The following is a 23068-nucleotide window of genomic DNA, read 5'->3' as shown; positions in this document are numbered from 1 at the left end:
ACTTATGCTTATGTGGCTTGTGGTGTTACTAGGCATATAAGTTGCACTTTATTTCCATGGACGTGCGCTGAGAGAGCTAGGGAACTCAATTTTAACGGGCAGAACGCGATTCTTAGCTCATGCATCACTTTGCAAATAAGCAGTATGCCTTTTAGCAAAGTAAAGCTGACGCGCAGAGAAATTTAATTTTGTTCCATGGGGTACCAGGCACAAGTTGAGCTTTTTAAACAACAGCGCTAACACTACAATTGTCAGACTGAAAACAAAGGATCAACCAATAAATATCCGCTGTTTACAGCCAATAACCTGATAACAAGGAAAGTTTTGCATCTCTGCTTTAGAATAAACAACACATGCAGGTAATGATTGAGCAAATAATAAACGATATTTCCTTGCTAAGCCCTATTATTTCACCCACCACCGCATTTCAATCTGGGGCAAAAAAATTATGCGACAGTTGAAACGACAAAGGACAATACAACGGAGACCTGAACACAGGCCTCCTTTGTCTTACTTGATCATTTTACTTTTACGTAAAACAATGCATGAAGTTTGCCACCAAAACAAAGACATCCATAAGCAACTGTGTTATTACCAGGTAATAACCTCAAAAAAGAAAAAAAGACTTCCGTTTTTAAATTAATTTTCCTTTAACTAATTGGAGTTATGTAAGCAATTCGTTAATGAAAAATACGCACCGTCAAGGCGTCAGTGTATAAACTGATTGTTTTCAGATGTGTAACAAACGTGTTATTAGACTGTGACAGTAGAATGACGGTCCTAAAAATCGCTTACAAAATCTCGAAAATTTTATTTGACATATTGAAAATGAAAAAAATAAATTCCTTATTATACGCAAGAAAAAATGAGACAAAATGATATGCTAAGTAAAGAACGCCTATGGCTTGAACCCAGGCTAAAATTATAAAGATGCAAAGACTATAGTCTTCTGCTGATCTGAAAGCTTATGTTTAGTCTATCTATGCTAATTAATAAGCTAATGGGCGGCACTTTTATACATATCATAATGAACTTGTGAACACAAATTCAGCAATACGAACATTAGCAGTGCAAAATCATTTGCCAGTTCTGTGACTTCAATCAACGAATTGCCAGCATCAAAAATCGAACTGTAACTGCTCTTCGTCAGTTGTTCGTCAAAACTGAACACAAGAAGTACACTCGAAGTTACATCATCTTGTAGGTCTTGTACAAGCTCAAAGGTTAGCCATGCACATCGACAGCGGGACGCCCAATATCACTTTTTAACTGGATTCAATAGGCGTTGTCAGCCGTTCCATTGGTGTCAAAATAGTCTCGACGTTGACAGCTAGGTAACTGAGCGCTGAAGGGATAATAGTGTTTTTATTTGTGTCATTTATCTGACTAATATCTCCCGATCACATGCTGAGTTGTACATTATTGTATACATTGAGCACACTGAGTGATGACTTAAGCCAACATATAAACTCGCTCGTTCTTGTCTGATTTATCTGTTTACTCAACTGACGGAAGAACCAAGACAGAGAAGAAGAACGAAACATTTCGTGGAGGAATGTAAGCAGTTCCTATCCAAGAATCGACTAGTCTTTGGGTATATGTAGGTAAGTACTCTAAAACTCAGTCACTTGTTGTGATGTGCTGTACAGCTGTATAGAGTTAAATCCGCATGGTTGTGTATGTCATAATTCATTTACGTATATAGGGGAGTAGTCGTGTCTTTCCTGAAGATTTATTCCCCGGGAGAGCTGCTATGCTTTTTTACAACCCACACCTTACCTTTCGTGTCTAATACTCTATGCCTAGTCTTGAGGCGTGTAAGAAATCACACTGAACCTAAACCATAGATGGTTTACTACCATCTGGATCTCCGTTGATCTACGGCGAAGGAATGAACAAGGTAATTCTGACAAAAAAGATTAAATTTCGTGGTACGTATTCTAGTGCGGTAGACTGCTGTATGCACGGAATCATTTAAGCAACCCTGAGGTGTCGTGAAAAAAAAAATGTACTCTCTGACACTAACATGCACAGTTTCAAACAGTGTATTGTTAAGTTTGAAACACATGTTCAATCACAAGATTTTCTTTTGAGTTAATTTAATCTTAAATGCATATTCCTAACCTGTGGGGCCTCAACATTCCTTGTTGGTGACTAATGAGTGTGATGTAATTTACTTAGTGGAAAAAGATAGAGGGCCGATCAGCGCTAAAATTGTTTTTGTTATCACCATCGCCCAGCTAACGCAAATGGTTTGCCGGCCAGGACAAATTCCATTCACAAAATAATTTCAAGCGGTACCAGGAACAATATTAGTCCCGGGTAAAAACAAGAAAAAGATCGACAGGGTAAACAGAGTTGTGTTGAACGTGTCAATCATAAGCCATAAAACTATTAGTCTTTCTTAATTCCATTAGCTTTTGTTGACATACATGAGCAAAAATGGAGATACCGAGCCACAATCAAAAATTTTCACAGATATTTGTCCGAGAGAATTTCAGTTTGTTTTGATTGCTAGTTCAAATCAAACCATTCCTCCGTTACTCCAGCAAGCGATATAATTGACGATATCTGCCTACATAATGAACAATAGAATAAGTCAAGTCGAGTCAATCGACTTTGGTAATGGCAACATGCACACTGTTTTACCTTGGTCTAACGACAAACTAAATATAGAAACTGAAAATCTACAAGCAAGCAAAGATGGGGACAAGAATCCAGCTATAATTTGGTAAATGTTTACCACGGAATGAATGAGACAGCATCACCGAAAGCTGGGGAAGGAGAGGAAAAAAACAGACGTTCATATCAGGAATAGGAAGGGAGGGTTCTGTTCAGGAAGGCTTCGACTAAAGTGCTGACCCTGTACATTCAAAAGACTGGTGTTTATTTCTCTCGCTTGAAATATCCGAAATAAATGCTTTTGTTCAGCATTGGTTTCACCTTTTGCTCTGAATGTAAGGTAGACGCTAGCGCTCACAGGTTGAAACACAGATCTTTCTCCTGCGTACCGAGATAGGATTTAGCAACATGCAGCGAGAAGTACATGCAAACGCTTACACAAACTGATGTAATGCACGCGAAGTACATTCTAGTCCAAATTTTTCTCATGTCTGAAATAAAAAAATAAAAAAACAGCAACAACAACAACAACAACAGGGCCTCAAAACGTGCCCTCAGTACGTTAATTAATTCCTTTTTGAAATCATTATCAATGGCAAAGACTGTCCATCAAGCAAGACAAGTACTTCGATGATCAGTTACTTCACTGAAAGTCAACCCTTTGGGGATTAACGGATAAAATTTATGGATAAAATTGAAATTTGATCACATAATTCAATGGTGATTTCTTTTTGAATCTTATTAACCTGGGCATTCACACGATACAACATGCGGCAAGTGCTATTTCGGTTGTTTTTGGCTGTTATGCCGTTTAGAGAAAGGAATAATTTTGTACGGTTTGGCTAAACACAAAATTGTGTGGTATTTACACATTTTCAACACACAATGTTATGTTCTGTTTAAAATCTTAGTCTCGAGGTTATTCTTAATTAACGTATTCTAAAGATTTTGCAAATTTCAGGCTCGATACTCATAAAATATATTCTTAGAAAAAAAAAATAGTGTATTTCCAAATATAGACATTACCAAGGTGTAAACTTGACCTGTAGAATATGCCGCATTTTTTTTTTCTTTTTGTTAACCGTTCGGGTGAAGCGATCATAAGGTAACCTTAGAAGCTAGCTCACCACAAATTCGACACCCACAGTGAGCACTGTGTGCTCTATAGACTGTAATTGTTTTTGCACCAGTATGTTGATTTACTGCAATTCCACCATAGCTAGATGCTGTGAGATATTCTCAACTAAAACTCGTGGTATTCAATTATGTATTATTTATGTGCCTTGCTTGAAAAACTGAGGTAGGAGAATATTTGGCCTTACCGTTCTTTCGTTAGGTTCTTCCAATCCAAATTTCTATCTCTTTATTTGCTAAGCTGTTCCCGTGTAAGGTGGCGAGCCATTTGCTGTTCTTATCCTGCGTTAAGAATCCAATGTTCCCTTTAAAACTGCGACGCACTGCAGAAAGCAACGTATGACTCTTTTTAACACATCATTTGTATATTTCCTATTTATTTTCAGCAGTTTTCCACGGCTTCAGTGCTGAATAGCTAAAATGAACAATTCAACATCCGGGACCTCTCAAGCGATTAACCATCTCTGGGTCATTACGTGGTGTGCGATATACGGGATCGTAGCAGCGGCTACCGTCATAGGCAACTCCCTAACAATCGCAGTGTTCTCAAAAAAGAAACTTCCACGCAAATTCGGCGGTTATTTCATAATAAATCTAGCAGTGGCTGACTTGATGGTGGGAGCTTTGGCTTTGCCAATGTATATATACTTTGTCTACGCCTTCAGTTATTTTCCAGAAAGAAATATCGTGACTTTTCAACAAGTCTACACAGTGGTAGACGTCTTCACTGGTCTAACGTCAGTGTTTACCATGGCTTCTATCGCCCTAGAAAGGCTTTATGGCGTACTCTACCCAATCCAATACCACTGGAGAGGTAAAAGAGTTTATTTTGTCACCATTATCGCGATGTGGGCTATTTCCGCCACCGCGTCCATTGTGTACATTTTAAGCACTCGAAGCCTTCTTTACTTACTGCCTGAAGCAACTTTCATTTATTACCTGACTGTCATCTCGGTGTTATCTGTTCTTGTCATCTGCGCCGCCTACGTTGTCTTTGGTCTGCGTGTTCACTTTTGGAACAAAAGTAAAATGGAGATGGTTGCGTCGAAACAGGAGAAACGACTAGCCGCTGCGTTATTCATAGTGACGGTAGTGTTTGTTTTAACATGGACTCCATTTCACGTCATGAACATTCTTGTTAACTTTACAAAGTCGTTTTTGTTCAGGATGCCGGTAGATCTTGTTCTCTTTGGAAAGTTACTTCATTACAGTAATTCCCTTGCTAATCCCGCCATTTACTGCTTTAAAATCCCCGAGTTCAGAATTGCTATAAGACTCATGTTTTGTAAAAACTGGGTCAGAGAGACTCGGGTGTGATTTCGTAAGTGGAATAATGACTGACAGATCTGGATAACGTTGAGCCTCTTAACAGAAATGATGATTTGAATGGCTTGAAAGCTACTCTAGTAGAAGTCTGCGCTTTAATTTCAAGGCCCACACCCCTCGTAGAGGGTAACAAGGATCTACAGAGACGACCTCATTTGTCCCGTAGACTAGTGCACACTCCAAAGTCTTTGTAAGATTGCCATTTCAGTGATGGGTTTCATGGAATAAGGAGGTGGGCGGCAATTTTCTTAATTAGGACAGTCTTATGGCGTAACTTTTTATTCGGAACAACGACAACACCACTAAGGGTAGATTACGGGAAAAAATGGCACTGATCCAGGGGGTGGACCCAGAGTAGTTTAAGAGATTTCCAGAAATCACTCAAATGTTTCAAATCTCTCAGAATGCAGGAAAATTGCATTCTGAGGCAACTAAATTTCAATTTTTCTTGGGGGACCATGCCCCCAAACCTCCCTAGTTAAGTTGGTGCAAATCACTCGTGTAAAAACCTGGATCCACCCCTGCTGATCTGTGACGTGAGATCAATCTGACCGCGGGTTTTGCGTGCTTGACGAGGAAAGAAGCGACGCGTACTTTGCTCACGTTGGGAAAACCTCCATAAACTACGCAAGGCTACAATTCTGTTTTCAAAGAGTTGATTAACTAGCCAACGTTTCGTGCAACTCAGTTGATTCGCAAAATTTTGCTCCGTCATTGTGTGGCATTAGACTGCTGCCTAAAGTAACACCCCTAGATAGAATTTTAAAGTTTACTACATCGTTGCCGTGGTCTCTATGAGACGTGTAGGTGACAAGAACATTTACTAGCAATACTGTCTCGCCCAGGCACGCATCATAAGAGTGACCTGACATACACTTGCCCGAGGCGTTGTTAGGAGGACTGTGAATTCGAAGATCAAGCGATGATAAAGTTATTGGAACATCATCTGTGGTAGAACACGAGCAACCCATCTCTTTTCTAGGTTCGTCAAAGGCGACTTGAAGGACAACGAGAAAAAATGGGTGGCTTTCCGTAATCTAAATCCGAGGGGACCGATTCACAGAACTATGCGATCTCAGAAAGCAGACGAAGATTTAACTAACATCACATAATACCATGCTGATTGTTTTAATAAAGGAAAAACTGCAATGGTGTGAGTATTGTTCATCTGAATTGTGTTTACTCAGACAGGAAATGAAATCAACCGCCATGAAAGTACAAACGTAAGCGACTCAAAAGAATTCTACGCTGACTGATTAATCTTAAAATTTGCATAAGTTTTACCGCAAGACGAAAAAAACAGAAACGATTATCGTTAATTAACAAAGACCTTTAAACACAAATTATTCAAAATTTCGCAAAAATATTGATTTCTTTGTACTTTTGCCTTTCGTTTATGACAGAAGCCTTCACGGCAGAAAGCAAATATTTTGTACTCGCTGCAAAAATCGACGTTAATTAGACAGCGATCATTTGGCGACTCGATATCACTGTCATGTTGGTCTGGCTAGCAGCTCGGAGCAGTTTAACCTTTTGTTTAAGTGATCAGTTTTCCATAAACAAGTCCACCTGTTTAGTGTGGAACTGAAATGTAGGTTTAGATAGCCCCTTTAACTTTGTCGATAATTAGAAGTATAATTTTGCATTTGTTATAAAATACCGTCCAATCCAGCAAACGAAGGTGAACCTCAGTGTAATCAGCCGGTTAGCATTCGTGACTAGCTGCTTAACACAACATGGGAAATTATAATAAAATTACTAAAAAAACATAACCTCAAGTCGACGCTTCTATCTCATTATTTGCATATTGCAAACTGGGATCGGATCGCTGAGTCGTAAATGTCGTAAATGGATGTTTATTAGTTATTTAATCAATTCAGTCAGTACCTCTGTGGAATGATTCTAAAAAAACTGAGAGTAAGAAATCTCAAGAAGGTTGAACAGAAACATACTGAATGATGAACCGATTTTGAAGACCACGGGCGAGAGGCGGAAGATTAAGTTAGATCGATTAATCGCTCATGAGTAGACTGCATGGTCATTTAATACTCTCTAAGTTTTCTCTGAAGGATCGGTTTAAGAAGAAGGGAAATGAACTGGGGCAAAAACCTCACCATCATTTGGCAATGTTTCATAACATCTAAATCTCCTGAGGAAGTAGGTTGTTTTTTTAGTCTTGCCCATGCAGGTGAATACGGTGAACCGTAGTCTGACAAATGAAATTATTAAAAACAGCCGTAAGCGACTACAGTCAGGAGCGAGGGCGTTGCGACACGGCTTTTTCAAGTATTCAATTAGCCCATTGTTCGGGCGGGTAAACTAACGCAAAATGACATAAAAATAATATAAACCGCGCCGCGATTTGCATATTTGTCGCTACGCGGCGGTCGCGAGTCCATTTCAATGCAAAGTGACAACGCAAGATGCACTTGAAGCAGTTGGTATTCACAACATAGGATATCACGAAACTGAAGTGCAAGAGCTCTTAACCCTCCGCTGAATTTACTTTACAGGTAAACCCTCTTGACCGCCTTGGTTTCTTGAAACGTATTCCCTGTAGGCTGTTCTTAGATCTCGTAGCCCACCTGCGTTGCACCGTAGCAGGGAATTATTATTGTTTTGCCCTGATCACAATTGTTCTCGATAGCGGTCTAGTTTTAGTTAGTTGGTTGATGATCTGTCTTTCACTCGTTTCTCTTCTTCATTGATTCAATTCATTTAAACTGAGCAGTCAGGAGCGATAGGTCGCACTCGTCGTTTTCTATTTGTTTTACCATTTAGTGACATGTAATCAGGAGGTTGTTATCGATCAAGGGAAATGACTTGGAAGCCCAAGAGTTGCCATAGAAATACTGCCAGAAATACTATAATCTCTAAGACCGATTTCTTTCGTATGATGCGCTGTAAACTTCATAATCTCGATTCAGACTTGTTTGCTTTCATGCGCAATTCGTTTACTTGTGTAATTTAGGTTCCATATGCACTTGTAAGGACAAAGAAATGACTTAAAGCCATCAAAGCAATCAACGCATTTCCATTCAGTAGCCATAACGGTCGGAAAACTACTGCGACTAAGAAAGAAGTTGTATTTGGAAAAAAAAAAAACATGGCGGACTTCTTGTAAGCTGGTACCTTTAAATCGACACGGTAAGATCTCCAACACACAAAGCGAACAACGCTTAGACAAATACATGCTATAATACACGCCGTAGTTGCTTGTTGTACGCATGAGTTCCGCTTGTTTCCATAAAAGAACCATCTAATTGATGTCATAAATTGTTATATTTTGTCTACAACAAAATCTTAAAACACGATGTTCAAAAGTGTTTCACGTTTTCACTTCATTATGATTTTAAAAATGGAATGAATGGTGAATGAATCGGCGAGATTTATCACCAGAACAGTTCTGGTACATGATCGCTTAAATTGACTTCTAGAATATTTCAAGGGTAAAAGGGTGAGCCCTAATGCTGTCAGCATGACCGTTCTTGAAGAAAAAGTTTCACATTCTGGAGTGTTACATGAGGCAAAAACTTGTTGACGTTTCGCTAAGATTACAGAAAGCGTGTGTAACAACAGCTGTTCCGCTTACCGGGATGCTCTGCTAGTTTTAATCAAGTTTGTAGAAAAGTGTGCATTAACGAAATAAACGAAGCATGTAAGATGCTTCCAACTTTTTGAGGAGTACGTGGACTAAAAACGTTAAATCATAGTGAATAAAACACATTATTCGCAACTCTCTAGGGTTTTCAGATAAGGTACGTCGTCTTTCCGTTCTGAGATTGAAACAGACTCGTTACTTGGAATTCTACATGTCATGTCGAGTATTGTTTACTCATAGCAGGATAGGAATGACATTTTTTATCAAGTTGCATATTAAATTTGGCAAAGTGACTGAGTTTCTAGAAACTTGTAAAGAACCCCTACCAAAAACCTGCGGCCGAGTGGCACAGTCAATTTCGTAAACATGACGCCAGTTTGCAAAGGAGACAAGTTCGAATTAAATATTCATTGTTGATATTCAGGTTTACCGGTTTACGTCGATCATTTCATTTGAGTTTTTTGATTTCGCATTGCCACTGTATTGTTCAATTAGGGACAAAAAAAGTCATGGATGACAAAAATTATGGATGACGTGCGGACCCCTGTGTGTTCAACCGACTGTTCTGTCGCTTGTGAATAAAGGTACAAATCGAAAGTTTGCAAAAGGCGATTTACAATGGCATTAGCTTTGAAATGATAGTTCGGCTTCTTGTTCTCTTCTAAGTCAATTGTGAAAATAGTTTACTTGGCGGGAAAATAGTTTTTTCTTTCTCTTTCTTTCTTTCTTTTTTTTTTAACTACAGTTCTCACTATATAGTAGATGGATGATTTCGAAAATGTTAACTATAGCACTTAAAATTGCGTCCCTGTATACTTAAAGAACATAAATGGTTAGGAAGAGGTCATTGAAAAGGTCATTACAACAGTAAACAAAGAAATCTTTAGTGAGAGCAAATTTGCAATTTTAATGTTTCTTCAGAAAGCAGCCAACGCAGTGAGGCAGCCAAGAGAGCCCTAAAACCTTTACCCTAATTTTTTTTTTTTTTTTTGGTGTGGGTCTCGTACCGTTTGAACGATAGACAGGGCTCATTTCCATTCATCCTGGCCTACCTTCCCACGATTAATAGAGTGCATGTACTGTGTATATATCTTTCGTGAATATGTTATGACCAAAATTCAACAATCACCGTACTATGTATGTTTGTTTGCTACTTCCGGAACAGGGAAGAAGCCAACCGTTCTTGTATGTTTGATAACACAAGAGATTTCAATTCCTAAATTCTCCATCACTGCTGCCATTTGAGCTTTCGTCCGTAAGAGGATTCCGCACCAGTTTTCAAAACGAGACTGACATTGCTGAAGCCCTCGAGAGGTGAGTGCTGCAAGTTTCGTGTGAAATGAAATGTCCAACTCGAAATGAGTTTTATCTTCCTTATCTAATCCTTTTAGCCTGAGATTCAGGTGTAGCACATGCACACATTCGTTTAAAACGTCGTAAACTATAGTGGGCAGTTTTAGTGGTAAACCAAGCCAAATAGATTGCAAGCCGCATAAACAGCTCACCTCAAGCTTTACGATTTACGACTGCCATTGAAAGGACGGCCTACCAGAACTGCCTTGGAACCCTGCCAGTTGTTGTTGTAGAAAGAACGCTTTCACATGTTATGGGCTTCGATGTTAGATGAAACAAAATTTCCAATGGCTTTTCTTGGAACGTTCAATTCATAATAACCTGCTGTTTTAATCCAATAAAGCCAATTTAATTTCATAGTAGTCTGCGATTTGGCGATTTCCATCAGATCAGAGTTTTCGCACTAGGACATATCTCAGTATTTCCCCTATAAATACCCGTTTACATTTAACATGGGCGAGTTTTTTTACTTATTTTTTAGCAATTCCTGTTCAATTTTATCTCAGTTAATATAATCAATGTCTATTTTCTTCGAAGGAAGGAGTCATCTCCAATTTCTAATGACTTGGCTTAGAAAATGCAATTTGCCTGTTTGGTATTCCATCACAACTTTACATTTATTCATAGTAGCATAGATGAAGCCACAAATCTCTTCTAATTAAAGAGCAAAATTAAATCAAAATACATTTTCAGGAGCATACTTAATTAGCAAATCCGAAACTAAAAATAATGCGGAAAAAAGTACGGCAATAAAATACAGGAAACTTAATTCAGTTGGGGTGGCGTATAATTCTGAATCGTGCACCGCGAGTGCGCCCACAGAAATTCATGTTAAAAAAATAAATAAATAAATAAATAAATAACAATTCTAACTTAAAAAAAGAAAGAAATTGGAAGACAATTCCCCCCTTTTTTCTCTTTTTGTTCAATGTTCTTAATTCTATTTTTTTCGTCCAATGTTCGTCAAAATATGCGTTCAACCATCTTCACTGAATTCAAGCTGCGACAATTCCACCTTTGCTTTGTTTTTGTTTTTGTTCAATGTTCTTAATTCTATTTTTTCTTCGTCTAATGTTCGTCAAAATTTACGTTCAACCATCTTCACTGAATTCAAGCTGAAAGCTAAACTGAACAATTTCAACCACGAGAAAAAAGCACTTGAGTTAGTTATGGTTGTCTTAGCAGCAGCGACAATCTTGAATTTCTCGATTTTTAATGTAATTTAGTTTTTGTGAGAATTCAATCACCGTTAAACGCTGAACGTCTTCAACAAAACAACTCTCTGGTATATTCGCCCCCATGCATCACCCACACAGCGAGTTTAAGTGCGCTTCAATCTGTTTGGTCGATACTAAAGAATGAAATGAGAGTTTCGTTATTTTTTGCAAAGGATGTAAAATGAATAAAGAACGGATAAAATGGTCCGCTATTTCGCATGTAGGGACAATTCAGCCGATCTAAGCCTGAAGCTGTTTTGAGCTAAATCTTAATTAATAAAACCCGGCACTCCTCAATTTCTTAGCACTAGCGTGATGTTTCCTTTTCAATAATGCCATAGGAAAAGAGCAGGTGTAGAGGATACATCAATCTGTTTTCAAAAGAAAATTACTGTCTATAGCTTCCGGAGGCTTGCTCAAACACCCAACATGCAATTACTCTTAGCTGCAATGTATTTCCATTCAAAAGGTCAATTCAGCCCTAAGATCGACAGTAAACTACGATCGCGTTCGTGCAGTTGTTCATTCCACGAGCCAGCTGAGTGAATTTCGGAGAGAATACTGTAAGTCTACCTCGAGTAGTTGCGTGGAAAACCTTTTCATACCCTCCGGTCACGAACCTTACCTGTCAACGCTACACATATTTCAGTCAAATGACTAATAGTTTTGTCTAGGATTCTGGTTGAAATGCTTTAGAGTTGGCTTACGCTATCAATATCATTTTCGACTTATTTTCAGAATTTTAATGAACAGAACAATCAAGAACCAAGACAAAAAGGGCAAGACAAAAAACGGATACATGTAAAAGGCAACGGTGTAGGGAAGTTTATTCAAGCGTGGCTTCCCTAAAGATAAACATATCAAATCTCAAAACTATGCAAACGAGGTTAAACTTTAGGAGTGTTGTAATTATAACCAACCGTATCCGCGTCACGTAATCACTGCAAATACCTCAGCCGTTAGTCAATACGCAAACCAAGCCTTATACTTCTTTGACATCCATGATCATCTAGACATTCAGGAACAGTCACGAAGATACCCTGGTAAGCGAAACACTTTTCCGTTTGACAGTGATTTTTCATAAGTACACGATTGGCAAACCTGAAATCTACCAGCTTGTGTGGCAAATGTCACAATGAAGCTGTTTATGTGTTTATGTTGTTGTTCAAAAAACAAACTAACCGTACCACGCGAATAATCAAATCAGACATGCCTGCTTCTAATTGAAAATAGCTTTGTTAGAACTTCTTAATCTCCATTAGTGTTTTTCTGGCCAATTGTAGAATCTCTTACTGTGCTCGCAAGCTGTTATACTAGATTGCGTTCGCGAAACTCGTATGATCTGGTTTCGAGTGAAACACGAGAAGTACGTTGGATGAAAAACAATGCTAGTAAAATTCAATCTTTAGGCCTTGATTTGCCTCGCTATTTGTTGCGGTAGATACTTCAGAGCTTGATCTCAATACTGTTGAGGCAAATGTCTCCCCAGCATTTAGATCTATCGTCAAACTTAAAGACTTAGTATGCATGATTCCCCCGTAGATTGACACAAGAGAAACGTAAATATATGGAATTCGACTCACCTTTGCCCTTCAAAGTACCTGGAGGTCTTCGCTTCCCGTAAGTCTAAAAGGCGGAGGCAGCTTTTATTCACTTTGTGTTTGATCGCAGGAACCAATGTTTCTTGTACTACTTTGCACCTTATGGATGTGCGAATTTATGCCAGTGATTGGCTACGTCTCCGGCGGTACTGTCGCTGTCGCAGTCTATGAAAGGCTCCCGCTATTTATGTACCTTATAGTGCACGCTGCGACGTTTTTAAATACACCCAGCTTTGATGCGCGACGGCAATAGAATTTGAATTCGTTTTACTTCTAATGTGGTAAAAGTTGGTTTCTCCGTGTCTTGTAACATGAGAGAATAATTCAAATAGTATCCTAATGAAAATAATGTGCATTGTTCAGAGTGGAGTTGAATTTCTCCCCAGTCAGCTTCATCACGCCTGAGTGACTTGACCACATTTCTTTATTTATCTCTATTTATACACTTTTTTTTTTGTTTTTTCATTTTAGTATTTATTATTTCTACTTTAATTTTTTTGTTTTAGCACAAAATTGGACTCTTGCATGGACTAACCCCGGCAGATTTCGGGTAGGTTTTATTGTTCAGCGGGAAAGAAATTATTTCGCTATGTAGTAGGCAAAATCTGGAGAATAGATGTCATTACGGGCATATTGGATCAAAAATGTAAATCATAGTCTATAATATTTTGTCGCTCAATTCTTCAACTTCTCCGTAGAGCCTCTGTCAATATCCCATTACATACTTGCCGTTCCAACCTTTCATCGATTTCAGTCGGTGTCCAGGCTGTAACAAGTACATCGTCATAGACGAAGTGAGCAGGGAGCAAAAGAATGCCGAACATCCGCCAAAAAAATTTAACATAGTCCGCCCAATCCGTGTATAAAATTTTTTCAGCTTACTCTACAGGAAGCTGGATTTTATTCGTCACAAGAAACACGTAAACAACAAACGTGACTCACGTACACAAAAGATCGCTGACTTCTGTACCCTTTCTTTCAATCGTGTTTTCTTCTCGACCTTTGTGGTACATTTAATAGAGACAAAAGCGTGATCATTATATTGTTTTGACAAGTCTTAGAAGCTTATCACACCACTTATATTCGCTTTGCCATACTTCATTGTCGACGTCGGAAATAGTTTCGTTTTTAATCGTTTAGAACTGTAAACAAGAGCCACTTCCATTCAGAAAGGAGTGCAATTTTGTCATTTCATTATCTAGTATAATTTCTCTCAGTAGAAGACAACACAAATTGATATAAACTAACTATTCTTAATCTTTGATCGAAACGATAAGTTGTATCGTTAAACAATGAAAAGTTACGTCATATAAGCCAAACATAACGTCAAGGTTCTTGGCATCTTTCCGGAGCCTTCGGTGCTAAAATATGTAATGTATGTTGTTGTCACAAAACCGTCACGACATCCGTTGATATCACCTGAAAGACCCCTGACTTATGTTTGCGCTTGTGAAAAAGCAGAGTCTTATCGCCTCGTTGATTCCTTATTTTGTACGTAACCAACTGTCATAAGAACAGGAAAATGCCAAGGTACGTAGAAAGAACGAGAGTAATTCGTTTGCTAGACATTTTTTCACGTTTCTCTCTTGAGCCGGTATCCTCCGCAAAATGATATTTCACCCTTGCTTCATAGTCTACGATAGCGGACATATTTCCAAGGAGCTGCAGTTATGTTGATATTGCATAACAATGAGTTCGTCAGATAAATGTATTGAACGAGTCTAATTAGTTTTATAGGCTGTTGACTGAGTGAGCAATGATATCCGGCATTGCTAAATCGAAATCGGTCTTTCTGTTAAGGGAAAATTATCTCAAAGAAAACCATCAAACCGGCTTGAGAGTAAGTTTCTTCCGTATCGTTTTAGTGCTTTTTTTTATGACAGACCGAATGACTAATCACAATTAATGTAATGCTCATAAAGTAAACTGATCAATAGACAAACTCTCCTTTCTCGCTTAGGCACTGCCTTGCGCGCATTATTTGGAATCACTTCAAACTTGACCTCCTTTTGCCGCAGCCATAACTCTTTGTAAACAACATTTTTGAATGTTTCATTTTCAAGTTATGGCTCATCAAAATATTGCTGGAATTCAAAGCAACATGTGTATTATCCATGAGACACTCTGAGACAGTTTATTGAGCACCTACATATTCCTGGATTATGTTAACAGTTGTTTTGAAACGTGTACATGTATTGGACACCAGCAATATTCGTGACATTATGATCTCAATATTTGTTTTTCAACGTATACATGTGTTGAACACCGACAATACGAGTGACATTATGATCTCACTGTATAATATTAGCAGTTGTTTTGAGACGATTACAAGTAGTGTATCTTTAAGCTCTCCTCTTTGTCGAGGATATTTGTTTTTTGTTGGGCGAAATTGCGAAACCTACGGATAGATTATTTATTTACTCCTTTTTTAATCTTTGTATCAAATAGTTTGTAAGACTCTGCTTGCTTATGCAATCGTTGCTTTTGTCAGTGAGAGGTCATTCTATAGTTTTTCAGTTTTTTTTTTTTTTTTCTTAAATAACAAAGTTGTGGAACAGTCTTTCCTCTGGGGTTCGCCCATCCTCTTCTTTTAGTAGTTTACATATATTTATTTGCTCCAATTATTACGATCAGTACTTCTCTACCATGTGGCTTCGTAGTGTATTTTCAATTGAGCGTTTCTCAATTGAGCGTCTTATGTAAGAGGATGTGTGCATGATAGCACGACTACTTTCATGGCGGCGTGAACTCATCCCGGTTCCCTCTTGTGGTTCTGTATTCATTTACCACCACAAAATGTCATACCGGAGACTGTTTGTTTCCTATCCCTTGCGGCATTATGAAACTCAAACTGCCTTAAAATATCAGCTTCAAAAAAAAAACATGTATGACTTTTTCACCTCGCGCTAGAACGCAAGTGGCGCCGGTAACAAATAAACACCTGATATTTGCTTTAGTACGATTTATTATTAGGGGTGGTGAATAGTACATGCCAGAGTCAGAGACAAGGTGAGACTAGCGTTTTTCTTTGCGAGCCCGAGACATTTTGACGTTTCAAATTGCCGGACCGAGGCGCGAGACGTTTAGGCTTTTTGAGACGTTCAGATGGCATTCATAAAACCAAACGAAAAAATCGGCACTTCGAGACTTTTGCAACCTTGCCAAGAATCGAGATCCGAGACAGATTGGTGAAAAATGGAGACTGCGAGACCGCTAAAAAAAAAAAAAAAAAAAAAAAAAAAACACGAACGAGACTGCGAGACCCGTGAGATTCGTTTGCGAGACCCATGGTGTGTGAAGGACCACTGGCCATCCGTATCACACTACATGCAAACTCAACCTGTCATGACGAATACAAGGCCAAGGACAACCGAAACTTAGTCACGCGCGTTTTCCCGCTCTTGGTGCAAGTCATGTGTGCACTGTTTCTTTGGTTGTTTACGTTTGTTTTCACTGGACATTGTGAGTGCTTTGGATTAGGTTTTGTGGATATTTGCTTGGAAACTCCCGACTAATATGCGGTTGTATTTCACAGAAACACCAGAAATATTGTATGACCAACCTCTTTTTTTTAAGTTTAGTGCAAATGTAATCAGACAGAGATTGACGAACAATGAGCAAACAAACTTTTTTGTAAGTGAGACAAAAATCATGTTCCTACGTCCCTCTTTTTCTCCATTTCAATGCTTTACACGTGGAACACCGTACTTTAACGTTGCTATGGGAACATAGATAAATACGGTTATGCAACCCTCTTCTTAGAACCACCCCACCAACCACCCCATACCTCACCCTCACTCCAAATATAATACATGTACATGTACTACAAGGTGCCAAGGTGTCTCTTGATAAACAGAACAATTTTTTCTGATTGTAAGCCCATAAATTTGCACTACTTAAACAATAGAGTTTTCTGTCGACGAACTATCGCCTGATAGTTGCCCGCGGAAATTTGATGTTCTTGAAACAAATATTTGCCCGAGAAGCGAATATGCTATTTTTTTTGGTCAAATTTGGGTGCGGTGCAAACCTTTTCATACCTTTTTGGTACACTTCAGTGGCATAGAAGGCTCGTTTGGTTTGGCTATGGATCTTTTTCCTCGACTGCGTCTCGCCACAATATGAACCATGGCTCCCCAAACCTCGCTTGATATGCGGTCGAAGTGTTTCAAAAAAATACGATCAGGGCCAACCTTGCATACGGCGACTGCGCCCGCAGTACGAACTGCAGCCAAAACCGAACTGTCTATCCGAAACGACACGATAATTGACTTTTCCTTCGTAGCAACAGAATAAAGACAATGCTAAAGTTTCTTTGGTCTCTTCTCATATTTAAGTCAAGAATTCTGGGCCTAACTTGACGAAGGACAACATGTCTTGTTCAAAATAGCACAACTATTTTCATGCCTGGCGACACTCGGCGAACTACGAGTGAGTTACCGGACGCGGGCAACCCATTTTTGGCGCCAAATTAAAAGCTTGGCGACAAAAAAAATGTTTCATATTCTCACTTCTTGCAATGTGATATGGTTTTTGGAATTATAAATCCTTTTTCGTAAATATTTAGTGTCGTTTGCAGCGAGAAAAGTTGCCCGACTGCAATGACTTTCCTGTTTACTTACCTAAGTCGAGTGCCGGACAAAGAACATTTTACTACCGCATGGTGCACATCTGGAACAATCTAGACAATACCCTTAAAACCGCAAAATCGATTTCTACTTTTAAATTTTACCTGAAAAACAAATTGATTACTGATTTTTTAAATGGCACGTCATGATTGTATGTCACTACATTTTGATATTTGTTGTATGATGAATTGTATGTTTTATGATTATTGTTTAATGTTTATCTTTTAAGTCAATAAGTATAGCTCTCTTGTATTGTCACTGAAAAGCCCCTTCAGCGGAGTGTCAATAAACTATTGTTATTGTTACATTGGCGTCATGACCGCACATTGTTTCTGCCGCCTACTGAATCTTGATTGGCCAATTCAAATTTCAGCCCGCCAGTCGTATGTAAGGAATACCTGGTGAAGTTGTTTTATTGGAATTTTGTCTTGTTTAATATGCACCCGTATTTTTTTAATGGTAAAAAAACAGAAAAGACACACAGTACGAACAAGTGGGACGTTCAATGCTTTAATGCATGTTTACTGTATTTTGTCTTTGTTTAGTGACTGACTGCCAGCACGATGAATAACTCCTCCAACATTGTTGAGAACCAGACTCAGCCCCGACCCGTGGCAAATTATTTCAGCAATGAGGAGATGATAGCCTGGTGTTTTGGATTTGGTATCATAGACGCCCTTATCGTCACTAGCAACACCCTCGCTATAGTCGTATTTACGCGGAGTAAGTTGCTACGGAAGCGTACGAACTACTTTCTGCTGTGTTTAGCCATCGCGGACATGATGATCGGCACGATTTCATTGCCATTGTTCATTCACACACTGGTCGTTTTTACTCGGAGTGAGACTTCAAAGAACCTCGCGGATATCGATAAGATATCGACGTTGCTGGACATTTTCTCAGGGTTTGCGTCAGTCTTTGCGCTGACAACTATATCTCTGGAACGTTTGTACTCGGTCGCTCTTCCAAACTGGCACCGAACCACGCCCAAGTATATGTATTTTATTTTATTGGCCAGCACTTGGGCGCTGGCCGGTATGCTTGTCTGTATCAAAATTTTTGTTTACGAGAAAGAGGTTGAAAGTGATGTCTTCAATTACCTCATCATTACCGTTTTCCTGATTTGTTTGCTGGTGATTTGCCTGGCATATGTCGGTATTTGGATCAAGGTTGTCCAAAGAATGCACGAGAAGACAAAGCGAACGCTGGAGAAGGACAAGAAACTAGCCACGACTCTCTTTTTAGTGACTGCAATATTTGTAATGACTTGGGTTCCATTCCATGCCATTAATATCTTTTACGTTAAGTTGTGTCCGCAAAGCTCCACCTGCCCAAAATTAATATTCACAGCTGTGTACCTCACTAAATTCATGCAGTATTCGAACTCTTTCGTCAATCCGATAATCTACACCTTTAAGATGCCTGACTTCCGACGAGTTCTGTTATCCATATTTGGAAGGCCACCCTACGGAGCGTCTACCAGAGCTACCTCGAGGATGATAACGGAGCGACGGAAAAGAGCAAGCACGCTGCGAACCAGCGAATCGGCAGAGGCTAATGGCAACTGCGAGTGCGCCCTATGACAGTCTCAATTAATTATAGCACTACACTCATGGTACGACTACATTTGAACGCCCAGCTGGTGAGTCCTCCCAGAGGGAAAAAACATTATTTCGCTCTATCCATGCTGAGAGTTAATACGTCTAAATGAGTTGTAAGTTTTAACATTTATATTTATCTTTGGTAAACAAAGAAAAATAGATGTGGTTTCACACAATCGTAGGAGTGCCCGACAGTATAAATCTACTGGCGTTCTATCACGAATGCCGTCTTCTCATTGGTTACGCTACTCACTATATATTTTGTAAAAAAATTGTGAGTAGCCTAGCAGTGTGCGGTTGTTAACAAAATGGCTGCTGCTTCTTTGCGTTTTCGAAGAATCTTGAACCTAGCTAGTTGTTTAAGATTTGAATGACTAGTGAATTTACACTGAAAAAGTTAGATTACTCCCTCTCCATTTCTATGCGTGATCGTTCACGCGATAGAAATCTCGAATTCTTTATCGAATTGTTAAGTAGTAGCATTCATGTGATGTGCTTATGAAAGTGTGCATAAGGCTTCCAAAGAACCAGCCTCTCTAAAAATGAATGTTCAAGAGTATCAGATTCTTACGAAACTGTCTTGCCTGGTCAGCGGACTAGTGAAGCAAATAACTATTTATCTACTGGTAACTTGTCAGCCTTCGTCATCACTTTGCTTTAGCCAATGGCTAACACTTGAAGCGTCAGCTTCAATACGGCTGTTAATTTACCTTTATCAACTTTAAATTAATAAATAGCTAATTAAAGTGTTTCTCTAAACATGAGACCTATTGAGTTTAATGAATTACTCAATGGACTGTTTATGTAGTTTGAAAGCCAAATCTATTTACCCCAGAAGTGGACGGAGGTTGTTCTAACTGAGCAGCACCGCCAAATTAGATGCCAGTTTCGGTGCTTTTATCAACTGTACGTCGCGTGTAGGATAAAACGATTCGTGTATTCTTGGTAGTCAAGCGTACGTCACACTGAAGAATCGTCGACGTACATTATGTGTTTTCTTGTATAAGCTTAAAGCGTACATGAAGGTCAACTTTTCGTTGAAAAACTGGGGTTGGTCTTCAATAAGCTGTAAATAGCTCCGTCTGAGGATGAGTTATCTTAATCGCGTGTACTTTTAAAGGTCCCCGTGAGCTCTTTCACTGGACTGCTAAAGAGCCCAAATTTTTATGGAATATCTATTCTAAAACACAACCTTTTTACGGGGTTATAAATGTGCCGCAGGACTACAATACGACAATCAAAAATAGTTATATTTTGGCGTTTCACGCTCAGACTTGACAGTTAGGAACAGATCGCTATTTTAAGCGATCTGACAAGGGTGCCGTAGAGACAGGAGGTATGTAATCGGAACTATAGCTAATTATAATGCATTTAACGCGCTGACTTCTTTAATTTTTCCTTGGTGTGATAAACACGTGATAATTCACGATGTTATGTGAATCATTTTCAACGAATTGGCATCAGAGATTACCACAGATTAAGTAGCAATTTGGGAGTATTTTATCATAACAATGGGAGTACATAGCATTTTACGGTTATGTGCTTAGTTACCTGGCCATAAATGCAAGCGAGGCTGGAGGTGACCTTGCTTTGATTCAGACCTCTCTGCTTTTCTCATTTAGTTAGCGTAGGAACAACTTGATTTACACAACAAAAGCAATAAGGTCTGTGTCAAAACAAGGTCACCTCCGAACTCGCCGCCATTCAAGGACCAGGTCACTAAGCAGACAACTGTCAAATGGTCTTTTAGCTTTGATGTAAAGTCAACCGTTCTATGGACTTAAGTGCTGGGTCGCGTTCATCGAATTTCTGAGTCCCGTTTAACTACTTTACTGTTTTAGTTGACATAGCTAAGACTAGCTATAGCTGTAAGAGTTACTGCCAGTGGATGTGGTTTCATTTTGTTTTCTCGGAAATTCGATAAGCGGAATCACAGTCACGTGGAACATGAACTATAGAAAGAAAATTGTATTGAAATATAAATAAAGCTATCGGTAGCTATAGTTTATGGCGAGAATATCCTCGATGTGAGTCGCAGTAAATGGGACGGACAGTTCTGGGTTCCAGATTGTGGCGGCATAATTGAGAAAAAAAATACGTATATATCTTATATTACTGAAGAAAGAATATTTAACCAAGCAGGGACAACATAAAATTTATGGGTGGCTACCTTAGGGGTTGTATACTGTTCGCGGCCTCGACCATTTATGAGCAGTTTACTTTTAATATGATTTATCATCTTTTCTGTGGGTCCAGATTTTAGCGAATGCGTTTTACTTGTAGTAATGTAAATATTGTTTTACTTTGTAAATTGAATTTTTTGTGCATAAGAATGACCAAGTTATGTGTGCCGTGAAGACTCGATAGCATCACAAAGGTGAAGTAATAGGTAATTAGTAGGTCATGATTTTTAAAGATGTAAAAGAGTGCTTCTTCATCTTAAATATAGAGTACAAAATGATAATACTTTAGAGGTTGTCAATTTACTAATTTGGCGGGGATTTATATTTCAAGAGAAGGACATTTGGGTTAATGGTTAGAGTGATAGACTTGTAACCCGAACGTCTGGGGTTCAGATTTTCCTCCCTATCACAGGTGGGATTTGTATCCGGTAGTACTGTACGGCGTTTGTAGATAGCCAGCTGGTCAGCTCCTCTCCTCCCACACACTTTCTCTCAAGAGCCGTTCTTCCTACTTTCAAAAGTCCGTGGCCACTATTTCGGTGAACACTCTGCCGCCAGTTTTACAGCGCCTTTCAATAACACACGACCTCTGCTCAATCAGTCGTCTATAGGCTGTGACTGGAAGATCCATTTTGTTCGTTTATTTTTCTCAAGGTTCTTTGGTTGTCGTCGTAATTATCATCGACGGCAGCCAAAAACGCAGTCGTCGGTTAGGTTTTGTGCTTCAGAGTTCGCGTTTTATTTAAAAGTGCAGTAAATTATATTCTACTTGTACAGAAACCAAGGGACCACCACTGGGTACTTTCTTCATTTAAGATTGCCCCAGAGAGCATTCGCTTGTTTTGCTTTAACGAAGAAGGGCAAATACTTCGAAATACGGCGAAGAATAAATTAACAAAAAATAGCTTTCGAATTAATTTAATAATCGAGTACAAAAATTGTCACTGAACAACTTTTTGGAGGGGGTTGAGACGGTTTTGTGGAGGTTTGTCTGCCCACATGCATTTAAATTTTGCTACGAGTACGGTGAAATCCCACCTTACCATCACCCCTTTAATACGGCTACCTCGTTATTACGGCCACACTATTCTGGCCCCAACAAAAGCTCAATCAGTAATTTTCTTTTTTAAATAACCCCTTTATTACGGCCACCCCGTTAATACGGCCAGATTTTTGTGACCCGTTAGTGACTGGATTAACGAGGTTCCAAATTCCTTTCAAGCACGCGAGCTATGCGGGGGTGCGCGATTGCGAGCGAGCGAGGAGCGCGAGACCGGTCGATAAGTGGGTGCAAAATGTTTGTCTTTCCCCAGAGCCCCCCACTTGCGTTCGGGCATTTTCAAATCCCCTGCGGAAATACTCTCTTGCGATCTCGACGAACTGAAGACACAATAGAGGCTCTGTGGACAGACTGAAGAGGTGTATCTAGCATGACGTCTCGGCTGCCGGAGATAATAGTTCCTTCTCGAAACCAGATTTTCCGGGAGAAGGGGAGGCGGGGGTCGTACATTACCCAGATCCTGATGGCTTTAGATCACGTGATTGCTTCCGTTCCTGTCATTCTAACTTGCATGGGCGAGGTATAGGGTTTTACGCTTTTGCCAAGTTCGCGCTTCATTCCAAAATTCTGACCACCATGTCAATTATTTTCAATATTTGTTAATCAAAATAAAATGATTTATTGATAGATGGGTTTGTTTTCAGTTTTCCATACATTAGCTTTCGGTAGAATTTACACGTTAATGAAAGCCCTTAAAAAAAGCTGACGTGGCTGAAAAGAAAAAGAAACATCCAACCTGGCA

The 23068-nt window shown here is 39.2% G+C and overlaps 2 protein-coding genes across 9 annotated transcripts; both read left to right on the top strand.

Annotated features, from left to right (window-relative positions):
* The first annotated feature begins 3978 nt into the window (after positions 1 to 3978).
* Positions 3979 to 5431, top strand: LOC110057399 (substance-K receptor-like). Its single transcript, XM_020763989.2, has one exon. The coding sequence runs from the start codon at positions 4177 to 4179 to the stop codon at positions 5071 to 5073; it is 897 nt and encodes a 298-aa protein (XP_020619648.1). The 5' UTR covers positions 3979 to 4176; the 3' UTR covers positions 5074 to 5431.
* Positions 5432 to 7437: 2006 nt separating this feature from the next.
* Positions 7438 to 21547, top strand: LOC110057345 (somatostatin receptor type 2-like). 8 transcript variants are annotated; one of them, XM_089277603.1, is made up of 3 exons: positions 7438 to 7595; positions 13361 to 13404; positions 18028 to 21547. In XM_089277603.1, exon 3 carries the CDS (start codon positions 18046 to 18048, stop codon positions 19063 to 19065), a length of 1020 nt encoding a protein of 339 aa, XP_089133729.1. In that variant the 5' UTR covers positions 7438 to 7595; positions 13361 to 13404; positions 18028 to 18045; the 3' UTR covers positions 19066 to 21547. The 8 variants fall into 8 exon arrangements, 7 of the variants coding, with proteins under 7 accessions (XP_089133729.1, XP_020619627.1, XP_020619606.1 ...); XM_020763947.2 differs by lacking the exon at positions 7438 to 7595 and adding an exon at positions 8956 to 9997; XM_020763932.2 differs by lacking the exon at positions 7438 to 7595 and adding an exon at positions 10992 to 12296.
* Positions 21548 to 23068: the final 1521 nt, after the last annotated feature.

The sequence above is a fragment of the Orbicella faveolata genome, unplaced genomic scaffold (assembly GCF_042242905.1).
Source record: "Orbicella faveolata isolate gen_17 unplaced genomic scaffold, um_ofav_v1 contig_46, whole genome shotgun sequence".
NCBI classification, from domain to species: domain Eukaryota; kingdom Metazoa; phylum Cnidaria; class Anthozoa; order Scleractinia; family Merulinidae; genus Orbicella; species Orbicella faveolata.
This window is presented reverse-complemented; position numbering and strand designations above follow the sequence as displayed.